At 40.3% G+C, this 15,999-nt stretch overlaps 1 protein-coding gene across 1 annotated transcript; it reads left to right on the top strand.

Moving 5' to 3' along the window:
- The first annotated feature begins 7,469 nt into the window (after nt 1-7,469).
- On the top strand, nt 7,470-15,720 carry MRPL39 (mitochondrial ribosomal protein L39). The gene is made up of 10 exons (XM_065842923.2): nt 7,470-7,563; nt 7,978-8,184; nt 8,536-8,675; nt 9,155-9,254; nt 10,270-10,337; nt 10,923-11,035; nt 12,078-12,143; nt 13,281-13,434; nt 14,310-14,357; nt 15,593-15,720. The coding sequence occupies exons 1-10, from the start codon at nt 7,512-7,514 to the stop codon at nt 15,674-15,676; spliced, it is 1,032 nt and encodes a 343-aa protein (XP_065698995.1). The 5' UTR covers nt 7,470-7,511; the 3' UTR covers nt 15,677-15,720.
- Nucleotides 15,721-15,999: the final 279 nt, after the last annotated feature.

Here is a 15,999-nt window from a genome sequence, read left to right as displayed (position 1 = left end):
ATATGGAGTGCTGATGATAATCTGTTCTAACAAAACAACTTAACCTATTTTGTCATGATACCATCACTCTGTTAAAGAGCTCTGTGAAAAAACAGTTTTGAAAAATAATTTGAAAAAATTCTGTGAAACACTATAGGCCAAAATTCTGACTCTTCGCTTTGGGAACATTTCATTTTTCTTAGCTATAAGATGACAAAAATGAATACAGATAAATTAGCCTACATTAAGAAAATACTCCTGTTGGTGATTCCTCCTCCACTCAAAATAGGTTTTATTTTGCAGGTGGAACAAAACCAAATTGCCCTAGATTGATTTTTCTGCACCTTGCATGCTGATTTCCAGAATAACTTTGAGGTATAATAATAAAATAAATAGATGCAACAAATTAAAACTTCTAAATTTGATTACAAAGGTGTTGCAATGTAAATATGTGAACACATTACAGATATTTGAGAGAGGAATTTTATTATAATTGCTCTTCTCAAAACCATGCATAGGATGTGGGAAAGTAGTGTGCTACAAGATGGCATTTAAAATAAAACTTAGAAGAGTAAGATGTTAATTCCTATGTAATCACGCATCAGTCATGGTTTACACATACCAACTAGAAGACAGCCATGTGAGAGCTAATGAATATTCATCCTTGCACCACCCAAAAAAACTAACCAAACCAAACCAACAACCAAACCAAACCAAAACAAAAACAAACCTGAAGTTTAATGAAAGGCAATACTGCCCTAATATATCCCATTCAGGCATAAACCTGACATATCTCACATTTACTCATTGAATTTAGTGTAACCCTATTGAATTTACTCATTGAAGTAGTGTAACCCTAATGTCATGTATGCAAGTACGTATTTGTTTATTCTGTTGATAGGCAGGTAGTATGGGTGTGTGATGATCTGTGAGTAGCTCATCTCTCATTTGCAGAGTGAAACGTCAGTGAAAGCATCAAAGATTACAGTTCTGAACTACTTTTTTCTTCCTCTGCTTTCCTAAGTTAATAGTTCTTGCAACTTTTCAGTGTCTCTTAGCTGATCTATAATAACACGTAGCCCAGCAAGGCTGCTGATAACTGTGCCTGGTTATGATGAGAGGATCAGGGAGGAAGAATCTGGAGCCACTGAGGGAGAAAGTAAAAGACACAGGAAAAAAAGTACTCCTGTGCATAAGCATTCCTGTACATTTATGTATATGGAGAACTGGAGGGCTGATTGTTATTGGAATTTACATTGTTTACATTTTGATCAAGAAGAATCTTTGAATATTTTTCCATAGAAGAAGAAACAGATTTTTTTTCATATTTCTAGAAAGAGAAACGTTACGTTTGAGGTCGTCAGTGATGCCACTTGAGACTCGGTACCATGGTTTGAGCATTCAATCTCTGTACACATCTTTTTTTCTGAGCACACTAAACATATATGTTTGTTTTAGTAAGTGCTGAAAACAGGAGCACATAGCTGTAGACTGACTGTTCTGGTGTGATTCTGGGTATGGCAACAGGACAAGTTGATGGAAAACTATTTTGTAAAACTGCTAAACCAGATTCCATTTAATAACTAGTTTAATCACAAAAATACATAATTCATTATTTGTGTCACAAATATTTTCTTCTGAAACTCATTAGTCAATGTGCTGTGTATTTTTTGTTGTGCCCATGCTACTGACATGCAGTACATTGAATCTATCAACTTGAAAGTCTTGCTCTTCAGTATGAAGAATTATCAGCAGCTATGTGTAAACGGGTGGAGAGGCTGATATCTACAATTTTAACTATCAGCACACCTAGCTTTTTATAATGTTCCAGAGTATTGCCTTAACAGCTATCCCTCCCCTAGTTACAGTAGGCCTTGCCTCCTTTCTTCTTCTGTGGCATCTTGTTATTTTGTTTCATTGCTTCACCTTAACGGCTTTAACTGCTGTCTGTGAAAAAACCTGATCTAGCTGGCAGATTATCTGCTTGTTTTGTACTTTGAAACTTTGAACTGAGCAAGTATAGTTTTGACAAAATAAGCCAAAAAAATTTTAAAAAAATCAGAAATTCTTTTTATCCAACAAGTTATTGTTAATGGTTATTTAAAGCCAGAGTATGGCATAGATTATTTCCCTTGCTATAATGAAATGGACTAGAATGCTGTGACAGAACATTCTATTACACTGGTAGAATATTTCAAATCTGATGTGTCAGCCAAACTTGAACCAGGAAAGCCACAAAATATGAGGAGAGAACAAGATAACAGTAATACAAATTACTTGTTCTCAGTAGCTTTTTTTTTCTGTGAATTCCACTCTCCATTTTCTGGAATGTCTTGTATAATTTTATCTTTGACTTGTAAACTACAGTATTAATGCCATTTTTTTTTCCAAGTGAATTTGCAAGACTGCTGCCACTGAGTAGACAGCTCAGTAGCAACCAAAGGCACATTTTGAAAAAAGATCCACCAAATTGGATGCCATTGTAGGATGCTTTCAGCCTAAGGACCAGAGGGCAACATGTTAGCCACTGTGCTGATGGTGGTAGATTCATAATTATTTTGCCACAGTGTTTAAAATGTTCTGCTGCTCCATGGTGGCATGAAGAATACAGCTCTTAGGATGTAGTTACACACCATGTTGTCTTCCACAGCAATTGTTGCCTCTGGCCATGGATCACTGCTACCATTTCACTTGTGCACAGAAACAAGTATATGAAGCTGTACTTTAAGCCAGGTCACTGAAATAATGTGAATAAAACATAATCCTTCAGCAATACTCATCCTGCAATCGGTATCACTCTGATGATCTTGTGTTCAGTGCCTTGTTACAGTGCTGCTGCAGTTGTCTACCCAAAGCGTATGCAGTGAGAAACAGCCAAGAGTAGTAAAGGGAAGAGCAGGAATTTTTAAGCTGGTTTTGCTTTTGAAGCAATCTCTAAGTGAGTTCAGACCTGGCTTTGGGACCATGAGGTGATAAACCATTGTGGTTTGTCACTTCTGTATTACTATTGGGTCACATACTATGGCATAAGAGCAACCGCAGGGTTCCTGTTGCCTCATATGACAACCTCTCATTTTCTGGCCATTATAAAATAACATCCACAGTTTTCCTGAAAGTCAAAGGGTTTTATGAAGACCAGTACCTTTTAATTATTCTTGGACAGTTCTGTTACCCATCTTTTTGGACCACAAACGTGCTCAGTGTTCTGACATGCTAAAAGCCACTGGAATTCAGCCAAATCCTTTCCAGAATATTTCTCAGTTGGGCAGCTTTTTTTTTTTGGCAGTGAGGTATCAATAGCTGGGGGACTGCAGCTGGCCTTTATGTCTCCACAGGCTGCTGACAGGGCCATGTTTGACAGCTGAGAGTAACCCCCAGCTGGCTCTCGGCTCAGTCCATTGGGTTTGAATGGACTCAGGGGGTTTTACCCTCTCACAGAAGCCTCAAGTAAATATATTGTAGTAAACAGAAATGGTATTACAGTTGCAAGTCAGCTGTGCCAGCACGAGTCAAAAATAAGCTTGAAGACTGAACTTTTTAATTAACTACAAACCTATGCTAATGTTGTCTCTCTTTTCTGCTTTTGTCCAGGGGATGTAGAGATGCCAGCTGAACCCTGGGTGAGATTTCCAGCAGTTTTGGATGTCTTTTGATTTCCATTGGGGCGTAAAGCTTCGCACTGTCAGTCTTTAATCCAAGGATTACCCAAAGACAGAGGGATATGGCCATGCTCCTCATGTAGTCTGCAGCGTGATACAAATCTCAGATGGCTTTTTATCTGCATTGTGCTTCCAGAGTGACACCAAGTAAGTGGAAGGAGTGACTAGGTATTCTACCACCATTTTCCTGAAGACTAAGCTGAATAAAAATTTGCAAATGCATGTACAAAAGAAGATTTAGAGATTAGAAAGTAGCAATTTAAAACAGAGAGAAAGACATATAATAAAGTGTGCAGTAGCAAATAGGATTTTATTCCTGTCATTCAAGGCCTCAGCAGAATCACAGAATATGGTTTGTTTCTCTGTCATTCTCTGAACATTTTGAATTTATCTCCTTATAGTGTAAAAATATTATTTTCATACCCTACATTGTGAACTTTGTTTTGTTTTTTTTTTTTTCACTATTTAAAACAAAACAATTATGTGGTGTGATCATTAACCACAAATGATTCCTCACGCCATAGAATAAAATGTTAATAGAAGAAATGGTGGCTGGCTGAGGTAATTGCTGGACCACTCTTCATCATCTTTGCCAAGTCTTGGGAAACGGGAGAGGTGCCTGAGGACTGGAGGAAAGCAAATGTCACTCCAGTCTTCAAAAAGGGCAAGAAGGAGGACCCGGGTAACTACAGACTGGTCATTCTCACCTCCATCCCTGGGAAACTGATGGAACGACTTATTCTTGGTGCCATCTCAAGGCATATCAGGGATAAGAGGGTCTTTAGGGGCAGTCAACATGGCTTCACCAAAGGGAAGTCATGCTTGACCAACCTCATTGACTTTTATGAGGACATAACAAGATGGATGGATGATGGCAGAGCAGTGGACGTGGTCTACCTTGACTTGAGCAAGGTATTTGACACAGTCTCCCACAGCATCCTCACAGCTAAACTGAGGGTGTGTGGTATGGATGATTGGGTAGTGAGGTGGACTGCAAACTGGCTGAAAGGAAGAAGCCAGAGAGTCATGGTCAATGGGGTGGAGTCTAGTTGGAGGTCTGTATCTAGTGGAGTGCCTCAGGGGTCACTGCTGGGGCCTATATTATTCAATATATTCATCAATGATTTGGATGAGGAAATAGAGTGTACTATTGGCAAATTTGCTGATGACACCAAGCTGGGAGGAGTGGCTGATACGCCAGAAGGCTGTGCTGCCATCCAGCGAGACCTGGACAGGCTGGAGAGTTGGGCAGGGAAAAGTGTAATGAAATATAACAAGGGAAAGTGTAGAGTCTTGCATCTGGGTATGAACAACCCCAGGTTCCAGTATAAGTTGGGGAATGACCCAACTTATTAGAGAGCAGTGTAGGGGAAATGGACCTGGGAGTCGTGGTGAAGAGCAGGATGACCATGAGCCAGCACTGTGCCCTTCTGGCCAGGAAGGCCGATGGCATCCTGGGGTGTATTAGAAGCGGGGTGGTTAGTAGGTCGAGAGAGGTTCTCCTTCCCCTCTACTCTGCCCAGGTGAGACCACATCTGGAATATTGTGTCCAGTTCTGGGCCCCTCAGTTCAAGAAGGACAGGGAACTGCTGGAGAGGGTCCAGCGTAGGGCAACAAAGATGATCAAGGGAGTGGAGTGTTGCTTTATCCATGCGAGCCACGGAACCTGACACACCAATATGATGTTCACAGAGTTCGCTTTATTGTCAGACCGGGCTGGCTTTATAGCAAAGCTGCCCTGTCCACGCGCCTTACAACAACGTGATTGGTTGTAACTCGTGTTATACAATAACATGATAGGCTGCATGTGCTGTCCACGCGCTCTGCACGCATGTGTCCGGCGATTGCTCACTCATTATTACCTTCTAATGGTGCTCCTTTAGTTTCTTTTGTCTCTGGCTTCACCTCTCAGCCAGGCTGGCGACAACCCCATCCCCCTGGGGCGGGGGGGGCTCTGCCACTACAGTGGAGCATCTCCCTTATGAGGAAAGGCTGAGGGAGCTGGGTCTCTTTAGCTTGGAGGAGACTGAGGGGTGACCTCATTAACGTTTACAGATATATAAAGGGTGAGTGTCACGAGGATGGAGCCAGGCTCTTCTTGGTGACAACCAATGATAGGACAAGGGGTAATGGGATCAAGCTGGAACACAAAAGGTTCCACTTAAATTTGAGAAGAAACTTTTTCATGGTGAGGGTGACAGAACACTGGAACAGGCTGCCCAGGGAGGTTGTGGAGTCTCCTGCTCTGGAGGCATTCAAGACCTCCCTGGACACCTTCCTGTGTAGCCTCATCTAGGTATTCCTGCTCCGGCAGGGGGATTGGACTATATGATCTTTTGAGGTCCCTTCCAGTTCCTAACATTCTGTGATTCTGTGAAATTGTGTAGTTGAGCTGTAATGATGTAAATCATTATAGCACCTTTGTGTTTTCTCAGGACCTTTCACCTCAAAGCTATAAACCATTTTACACATGCAAGTATGTAGCCCTGCAATATGCCTACTGTGCTAAAAAGTAACTGGGTTTAAAAAATGAGGAAGCAGGATGATTCACTTGATGAAAATCTTAATCTATCAAATAACATAATGAGGGGCATGAACAGCTACTGTACTCACACACCTGGTATTCTGGATGAGAGCCCGGGTGAGCAGAGAAGCTGGTGCCAGGTACCAAAGCAAGAGGAGCCAGCTGTCCCACTGCTCCGTAGACATGCTTCCACAGTGGAAAATTCTCTGTCTGTTACCAGCACTTTCCAGTATTAACACATTTTTTTTAATGCCAAGTTTAATTACATCCTTTAGCTCCTAATGACACTAATTCAGGGTCACTCGTTGATACTGGCAGTCTTGATGGTTGTTTTTTTATCTTCGCCAATTGGGGATTGGGCTGAAGACCACCATCAGTTAAACTGTAAAGCAATGAAACAAATCCTGAGTTATTTCACAAATTTTAACACATTTAAACACAAGTCGTGATTTTCCTACCTGGTCAGTAACTGGTTTGTGCTTGGCTTCAATCTTTTGGGTGGGAAGGGTGGCAGGGAGGTCAGTGGTGGCCAAGGGGAGCTGGTGGTGAGGAACTGCGGTTTGGAGGGGCTGCCTGCAGCCCTGCCCCTGCGAGAATGCTGACACCAAACACCCTTTTGAATATTTTGACTATTAGTGTTAATGCTGTAACCCCAGTGCTACACATTCGTGATCCTTTCGACGAGATGGCTCGATATACAGCTTAAGGACACCCAAAAGCTGCTGGTTGTAGCATGGAGGATTGCTGTTTGTCTCTTCTCCCAAGTAGCAAGTGACAGGATGAGAGGAAACGGCCTCAAGTTGTGCCAGGGGAGGTTTAGATTGGGTATCAGGAAACAGTTCATGGAAGAGGTTGTGAAGCACTGGAACAGGCTGCCCAGGTAAGTGGTGGAGTCACCATCCCTGACGGGGTTTAAAAGGCGTAGAGATGAGGGTCTTAGGGACATGGTTTAGTGCTAGTTAGGTTATGGTTGGACTCGATGATTCTGAGGGTCGCTTCCAAACAAAACGATGCTATTATATTACCAGGCAGTGTAAGGACGCCTGTTGAGGATACAGAAAACGGCTGCGTGTTGTATCCACGGCTTAGCAGGTCTCATAAGTATGTAATGGGGCCTCCAAAGAGAGTCAAAATCCGTGGCGGGAGCGGACAGCTCCCCGCTGCACTCCAGGCAGTCGCCGATCGCCCCACACACCCCGCGTTGCCGCGCAGGCCTCGCATCGAGCCCCGGCCCCGCGGCGCCGTCTGGCGGCGGCGGGCGGAGAAGCCGGCGGAACCGCGCTGCCACCGCCGCTGTTTCCGGCGGAGCCGGGGGAGGTGGCACCGGGTCGACGGGACTCGGCCTGGGGATGGCGGCGCGCTGGGTCGCCCGCGGCCTGCGGAGCGGGCGGGAGGGGCGGCGTGAGTTGCGGCGCGGCGGGCTGGGCGCGGACGCAGCGCGGCGCCGGGTGTACGCGGGAGGAGGGCGGCTGCGGGCTCGTCCTGCGCCGGGGCTTGGAGGGGCCCGGCCTGGCCTTGCGGGCGCCTTGGGGCGCAGGGCGGGCAGGTTCGCAGGGCCCGGTGGCCTGTGTGAGGGGAGTGCCTTTGCAGCCGGGGAACGGCACTGAGCTTCCCTTGCTTAAAAAAGTGTTTTCTGTAGCGACTTCATGTTGGCATGACAGTGGGTGGGCAGTGAGGGCTGCTGAAGCGCTCGCCTCACGCGTATTGAGACATAGATTAGCAGTGTAGTGGCATGTCTTCCTGCCTTCAGGACCCAAAATCTTACAAAGAGGCTTTGAAAACTCCTTACTTATTTTAGGTCATTCCTTTTACCAGGGTTCATCTCCACGCAGACCGTCTCTCGACTGACATCAGAAGAAGTTATTCAAATGCGTAATGAGCTCTTTACCAAAGAGAAAGAGAGGCAGTTGTCTCTGTATCCACGAATTGAGAAAATTGAAGTAAAATACACTGGGAAATCGCACCCTGGCACTGTGTTTGTGATGAACAAAGCTTTGTCTACTCCGTACAATTGTGCCATGCGTAAGTGAATGGTCTCTTAAACTAATGTTGTACCACTAGTGATGAAGATTGTGTTGACAATTGAAGTATTTGTTGTCCAAATTTCAAACGTTATCATTACTAACATTTCAATAACCAACGTAACAGATTTGCATTCAGAATATTGGTAGTTGGTATGTTTAAAATGCATTTGTACTAAAATACATCAGCGAAAACTGAGTTCAGTTTTGGAGGCTCTGTTTACAGGTCATCTAAGTCATTTACAAAAGTGAAACTTGCCATTTGTTGTTACAAATGTAGGAGTCTAAACTGCTGACTGTGAGTAGTATGGTTAATAATTGTGTGGTATAATACTTTTTCCACTTTCTTTAGACTTAAGTGAGTGGCACTGCAAGAAATCTGTTCTAGCTCTTGTGGATGGTGAAGTCTGGGATATGTACAGACCCTTGACCAAATCATGTGAAATTCAGTTCCTTACTTTCAAAGATGAAGATCCAGAGGAAGTAAACAAGGTAACTCTGCATCTTATCCCATTGTAGATGACCCTGATTATGACCACTCGCTTTTGTATGCTGCTTTTAGTTTCATGTCCATCTGCTTTCGTGAACTTTGTTGTAATGAAAGCTCAAATATTTTCTAATAGTCGGTTGGCACATCACAGTTATCATTAGCTGGACCAGTGTGTGGGCTAGGTGATGTATACGCATCCCTTTCAGCCTGTGTTGTTGTATTCTATGATTTCAGGTTTAGATATCTCCAGGGAAACATCTGGATTTCATTTTAAGTGCACTTTTGATTTTCTCGATTGATGTTTTAATCATCTCCAAATAGAAGTTTAAGTACTAAAGAAAGTAATACTTGGATTGAGAGCTAGGTTTGTGCCTAATTCAGTTAAATACTGGTATTCTTTTGGAATGAGTAACTGATGTTCTTCTAGTGTGGGTTGTTAGCTTCTACGTAATAAATCTGTGTTTTGAAATTCTCTTTATAGGCCTATTGGCGTTCCTGTGCCATGATCATGGCATGTGTTTTAAAGCGAGCATTCAAGGATGAGTACTCAGTTAATCTCCTTAAAGCTCCAGAAGTACCAGGTGATATAAGTGTTTTCTATTGACTGCCTTGTATTTTGCTGCTTCTTAAGTGGGTGTCTAATAGTATTACAAAAAAAAGTCAGAGACTTCTTCTCAATGGTTGAAGGCACTTACTGATGTGCGTATTACCTGCTGTTGTTGTAGCCTTCAAGTTATAGCAATCACACTGAAAACAATTTCATTACCAAAGTACAGAAAATTGGTCCGTGTGGCAACTGGAGTTCGGACCACTTATGTTTTCATAGGTTAAGTTAGTAACGTAAGGACATAACCTTTTTATTGTGAAATTACACAAGTAAGGTATTTAGAAGATGTGATGTGTTTCTGTGAAATTTGAAACATAACCTTGTGAGCACTTGAGTTACTAAAAATTATTTGTACATCATGTTGGAAGACTACTGAAGTACGAACAGGGTTAGTAACAACTTTTTCTCATCTCGGTCTCTTTAGTTTGGAGAAGAGGAGACTGAGGGGTGACCTTATTAATATTTACAAATACGTAAAGGGTGAGTGTCACGAGGATGGAGCCAGGCTCTTCTCGGTGACAACCAATGGTAGGATAAGGGGTAATGGGTTCAAACTGGAACACAAGAGGTTCCACTTAAATTTGAGAAGAAACTTTTTCTCAATAAGGGTGACAGACACTGGAACAGGCTGCCCAGGGAGGTTGTGGAGCCTCCTACTCTGGAGACATTCAAAACCCGCCTGGACACCTTCCTGTGTAACCTCATCTGGGTGTTCCTACTCCGGCAGGGGGACTGGACTAGATGATCTTTTGAGGTCCCTTCCAATCCCTAACATTCTGTGATTGTGTGATCTGTGACGTGATACAGGTTTAATCTGCCATTTGACTCTGTAATCATAGCAGAAAATTTATATTTTATGATGGCTTCCTTGATATCATTTGGGTTTTCTTCTCATTAATTTTTATATATTTGTAAGTGTGTGTTATGGCAATGAAATAGGTACTTTGTTACAAACATAAATATTTTTCTCTTTGGAAATGGAATTGCAGTGATCTCTGGAGCTTTCTGTTATGATGTAATTTTGGACAATAGACTGAATGACTGGAAGCCAACAAATGTAAGCACAATAACGTCTTCCTGTAAAGTTATATGACTTTGATCTTTGTTCAATGGTCCTTTTTTAAAAGGGGAGAGTAATGAGGTTTTTTTTCTTTCCATGGGGTATATCTACACTAGTATTTTATTTTAGGTCTGGAGTATTTTTTGGAAACTAATCTTCTCATTTACCACATACTGGCTTTCATGGCAGAAGTGTCTCAGAGCACATGAACTGGGTTCCTTTCAGATGAAATTAAAGTTAGAACTGTATTCCAAATACTTACAGGTTTTAGGTGTATGGGGCTAGAGTAGCTCTAGTCTGAAATACAGTTTCCAAAATAGTTGGCATGGCTATTGGAACCTTAGTACCATCTTTGGCACTATTCCAGGTTAGTGAACCTGTCTTGCTAACAGTGGTGATCTCTAGCAATCTGTTGTATAGATACATAATAAGAGTTACAATCCTACAGCAATATTCTTATATTTTGGATTTATAGTAGATGATCCATATTTTTTGACTAATATTTAATGTTTCCTATGCTTTGTCTGTTCAGAACAGCTGTGAAACAGTGGTGGCAGTTTTATATGTCTCAATTCTTTTTAGGACAACTTCCGTTCTCTTACAAGGGACGCCAGAAAGCTAATTAGTAAAGACCTGCCATTTGAAACACTGCACGTTGAAGCAAAAGTAGCGTGTGAAATGTTTCAGCATAACAGGTACTTCTCCCACTACTCGAGTGAACATGCTTCCATTCTCTTTGTCACTCTACCTTATTTCATTTTTAGTTCTCTCCAGAGGCCAACACCAGGCATCTTTACTGGATGTAGTTTTGTGACAAATGGAAAGACCGTAGACTTCGTAGTTTAATAGCGACCTTCAAGATTTCACTACTTTTAAGTGAAGGCTCTGGTGGTTAGACTTGGTGTGCTAGTTACTCAGCCTTTGCTGAAAGGCTTTCATATTCAAAGAAATGTAGATTTTTCGTGTCTTGGTATCTTCAAATGAAGATTTGAAGAAATGCAGTTTTTGAGCTCTGCAGGGGGAAAATGGGAAAATACTCCGGCTTCTGCTATAAAAGAAGGCTTGTTAAAACACTCCAATGTTCTTGACTGGAAAAACACTTAAGCAGTTTGTTGGGATAGAAATTCTCTGGTCCACAGCTTATTGGTGGTTGAGAGAGGTGGGAAGAAATGATAATTTATCATTTTGTGAACCAAAATAAATAATGCTTGAAGCTAAAGTTGCAAATGTAACTAGTGTTTTTAGCTTACGAACAAAGATGATATTGATATGACATACAGACTAGCATCTCCTTGCTGTGTTGGCTGGCAAGCATTGACAGCAGGTGGAAGCTAACTTTTGATAATAGCTTTAGACATTTCGTGTGTGTAGTAGAAAGAGCAAAGAACACTGTTGTCTTGCAGATGACCAGCTGTTGAGGAAGCACATTGAATAAAATCAGTTTAGGAGATCTGATAGTGTCTTCTAGTCTTACGCATGACCTGAAAGTAAAGTGTTCATTTTATCTTTCTGAATAAAACTGCTGAGAGAGCATGCCTCTCCTATTACATAGACATACTTTATGGAACATACCAGTATATGTTGTCATATAAAATTACAAATTTAAACCTGTTTCAAAACTCAAGTGAATACGAGCATAACTTTTAAGAATGTTCCTTAAATCAATTGCTTAAGTGTTACAAGAACTAGATGTTAAAGATTAGGACTTTTTTTAATCTACTCTTTTGTCATGTTCAGGTACAAAATGGATATGATAGAACAGAAAGCTTCTCGGAATGCAGAAGGAATTGTAACATTACATAGGTGAGCAAAACTGAAGTTTCATTCTGTAGCGATTCATTGAAAGGTTTGATTATATTGCAAGTACTCTCCACAAGTGAAAAGAGTAAGTTACTTGTGGTGGTTTTTAATATAGAAGTCACTTGTATTCATTTCTGTCTGAAGTTGTTGTTTGTTTTTTCTTTCTTTCTTTATACAACCTTTGTTTTGTGATACTTAACACTTGGTGGATCCCTCTACATTTCAGTTTCTTGTTATGTTAAAGGTGGTAAGGGCCAGAGAAGTCTTACTACTTTAAATGCATTTACATAAAATCCAAGTAAGTCTTTAGAGCTTGATAGGTTAAAATACAAAGCAAATACTTGTTTGAAAACAAGAGTTAGCATTGTAGAGTGGATTTTTCTTCCAAAGTTGTCAAGATCTTCCTAATTGACAAGCTACTGCCTTGTAGATCTGGAGATGAGAATGGAGCTGGCTCCTGGGCTACAGTGTAAGATACAAGGTTCTTAGGCTGGAGGCAGGAGGTTTGTATTGTATCACAGGCAAATAAAAGAATTTGTGACCAGCTTAGGCTAGTGCAGGATATTCAGTTTTCTAGATATTTAAATTGTCTGTTTTTCCTCCTTCTTCCCACTCTCTAGTTTGCTCAATAAGAAGGAAGATGGCCTCACCTATTCATTTCTGGGAGAGATTTGTTCTGAATGTTCTTTTGCTGTACATCTTTTTGTCTTTCACTTTTCATAATTGCTTTGCAGTTTTCCAAGACTTGAAAGGGAAATAACCTGTGCAAGTTGTAAATGTACATGCTGTACTGTGGAAAATACGTGGTCTTGGAGACAAACCTTTTTTCTGGTGAATGACAGAGTTATCCTAGTTTTGAAGCCAATATGGCCTCAAAGATTTGTTAAACCTGGGATCCTCTTTCTAGACATGAGGTTTACATTTCATAAATTCATTTCAGGAAATTATGTCACCTCTACTTTTGTTTCAGGAAACCTAGAAATGCTGAACTGGGGATTTGTTTAGATTTGGTTTGGGATTTGTGTGAATTTTCCTTAATCTGTTCTGTAGATAGGAATTTGCTAATCAAAAATCAAAACAGATAGGCTTGTACTTCTCTCCGAATATAGTTGACATAGGGTTTTTTCTCTATCCCATCAGGTTTGGTGACTTCGTAGATGTTAGTGAAGGCCCTCATATTCCAAGGACAAGTTTCTGTTTTCAGTATGAGATAACGGCAGCCCATAATCTTCAGACTAACCAATCTGAATTGATAAGGAGGTTCCAGGGTGTGTCCCTGCCAATCCATTTGAAGGTAACTAATGTATTTCTTACAGATTTTCCCTCAAGTCAGGGCATTTGGCTTACTTTCTGGTCTTTATTATATGCTGTCCTGGTAACTGTAATTTGGAGATGAGAATAGTAGCAGAAAGGGGAGGCTCATGATGATGGCTGCATTGTATATTTGGAATTTGTTTTCCTGGAACTATTGTGAATGTCAAATCAGAACTAGAAAAGTTTGCATCAGAGAGCCGTTGATGTTATTTTTCAGTACTGAAAGTGTTATTACAGTTATGCATGGATATTTCATTTGCCTTGTCTTAGGTAGTTGTGGGTGCTAATCTTCTGGAATTGAGACTGCTGACAGTGTTTATTCAGATTCAGGAAAAAGCAGACCCTATGACAAAGGATACTGTTTCCAAGTCTGTTATGACACCAGAGTAAAACTTAACAACAGTAACAAAATAAGTCCTAGCACTGATCAGTCTTAAACAAAGGCTTTGCAGAACTATAGGTGGAGGCAGGAGTCTTTCCTGCCCTTTCTATTGACTTACATGATTTTGATCTGTGGTGTTGCACATGTGCTTTTGTCTCAGTTGGTCAAGTTTTCAAGGGACAAGTGGGCAGAGGGTTCCTCACCTCTGTGTACCCTTTCTCATAATGAGATTTTAATTCCCATTTTTGCCCACTATCTCCTCAGTAATTCCACAAAATTAATGGATGCGATCAGCAGACATTTATTCAAGTCCTCCAAAGGAATGCTGGCAAATTGGACACTGAAATAGTAAGCTGTAGCATCTGAATTAGGAATTGTTGTAGCTTTGTGCCATCATTTCTATACATTTGTCAGAATCTATTAAATGATATTTTTATGCCTGCAGTAATATTATTTAATGACATTCAATACAGGCTCATCATGTGGTGTGGCACAAACTGCTGGAAAGATCAAAGAGACTGGTGAGTGAAGTACAGATTACCAAATATAAAGATATGCTATGACAGATGAGGATTTGAATGATTAGAGATGGGTAATGTATTCAAGAACATATCTTGAGGAATGGAAGTGTTCACAGGTGAAGAAAAGTTGGATGCAGAGGAAATGTCACTGCTGTGTAGTAGAGGATGTGCTAGTATTGTTTCTGAAGTCTGGTTATTAAAATGGATTGTACTGTTTTAAAAAATACACTATTCAATTGATGTAATTTTTACTGTTAAAAAAACCCAGAACAAATTATATCAGACCTTCTGCCTATGACTCTGAAGCTGTCTGCTTCTGAGAATCCCATGCACTTTTTATAATAATCTCTATAAGCTGTTGTTAATTACCACCTTAAGCTATATTGGTATTTTTCAAATTCATCTCTAGAATTAATGTTGGTGTTATATGTATATAAAATTTAAAATGATTTTTTCCTGTTTTAATCTTGAACATTAAATGAGAAAGCTAACAATTGTAATAATGTGTTTACATCTATTTAGATGTTAGGTAATAGTAAGTTTTCTGCTACAGGTTTGAGTGAACACATGTGAACATGTTTCTTACAAATAAATGCAGGGATAAAAACTAATACCACTGGGTGAACCTATGTAGAAGTTACTGGAGAGGAAAGGACATGCCATTTCAGTAAAGGGCATAAAGGCACTATTTTGAATATTTTTTGCCTGTTTAAAGCCTACACAGAAAATAAAGAGTTCCTTGCAAACATTCTTTTGTTAAACAACCCATGTTTCAAAGTTGAAATGTGCTTATCGAAGAGAAGCCTTATAATGACTGAATAAATGGAAAAGGCAAGTTTTTAAGATAAATACTATATAATTATAAAATATTATAAACCACGTACAACCAGACTCACTATCAAGGAAATCTTACTAAGAATTAAACAGCGGATGTTTTGGAGCCTTCAGATTAAGTGTTTTAATTATTTGTGTGGCAAGAGAGAGGGAAAACAAACTACTGTATGTTTACTAAAACTTGTTAGCCAAGGATGTGTTCAGAGCCTAACCCATTATATTTTTCTATGAAATTAGTTTGAAGATGCTTGTCGTTCAGCCTGTTTAATTCTGTAGACAATAATTGTTTTTGTAGGCTGTCCTTTCTTGTTGCAGTGACAGTATGAGGGGAGGGTTTCCAGGATCAAGGACAATTAAATAATTAAAAAAAAAAAAATAACAAAATTGATATGTTTATGCAGGTCTCTGAAGAAAAATTGGGAGCAGCAGCAGAACGTCTTGAGGCAAAAGATGGAGCTGAAGAAGGAAAAAGTGTATTAATTTAAATTAACCTCTAAATGTACATAATAAAATGTGTATTTTTACATGGCTTATTTGTTCTACGTATAAAAATGTCTTGGCTAATTCATTTGAATTCTGTGGACCTAAATCATGGATAGATACAAAGCCAGTGTCAGAACTTTCAGTCCACTTGAATTTCACGTAAAAAAAAAAAAAGGAGAAAAAGTTATTTTTCAAATTCATTTGCAATAACTCAACTTGCAAGTTACCCTTGTCCTTATCTCGAGAACAATTGTAGGTGTCCAGATGTTGTCCTCTGATTAGTGCAGTTTGGCCTACAGACTGTAATTGAACTGGCAGCTGGAAT

This window comes from Patagioenas fasciata, chromosome 1 (assembly GCF_037038585.1).
Source record: "Patagioenas fasciata isolate bPatFas1 chromosome 1, bPatFas1.hap1, whole genome shotgun sequence".
Taxonomy (NCBI): Eukaryota; Metazoa; Chordata; class Aves; order Columbiformes; family Columbidae; genus Patagioenas; species Patagioenas fasciata.
This window is presented reverse-complemented; position numbering and strand designations above follow the sequence as displayed.

Excerpts from the sequence above, each read along its gene's own strand:
- MRPL39 (XM_065842923.2), top strand. The coding sequence starts at position 7,512 with ATGGCGGCGCGCTGGGTCGCCCGCGGCCTGCGGAGCGGGCGGGAGGGG. Across the intron at positions 7,564-7,977 it reads GAGCGGGCGGGAGGGGCGGC|GGTTCATCTCCACGCAGACC; the intron begins GTGAGTTGCGGC and ends TCCTTTTACCAG. Across the intron at positions 8,676-9,154 it reads ATCCAGAGGAAGTAAACAAG|GCCTATTGGCGTTCCTGTGC; the intron begins GTAACTCTGCAT and ends TTCTCTTTATAG.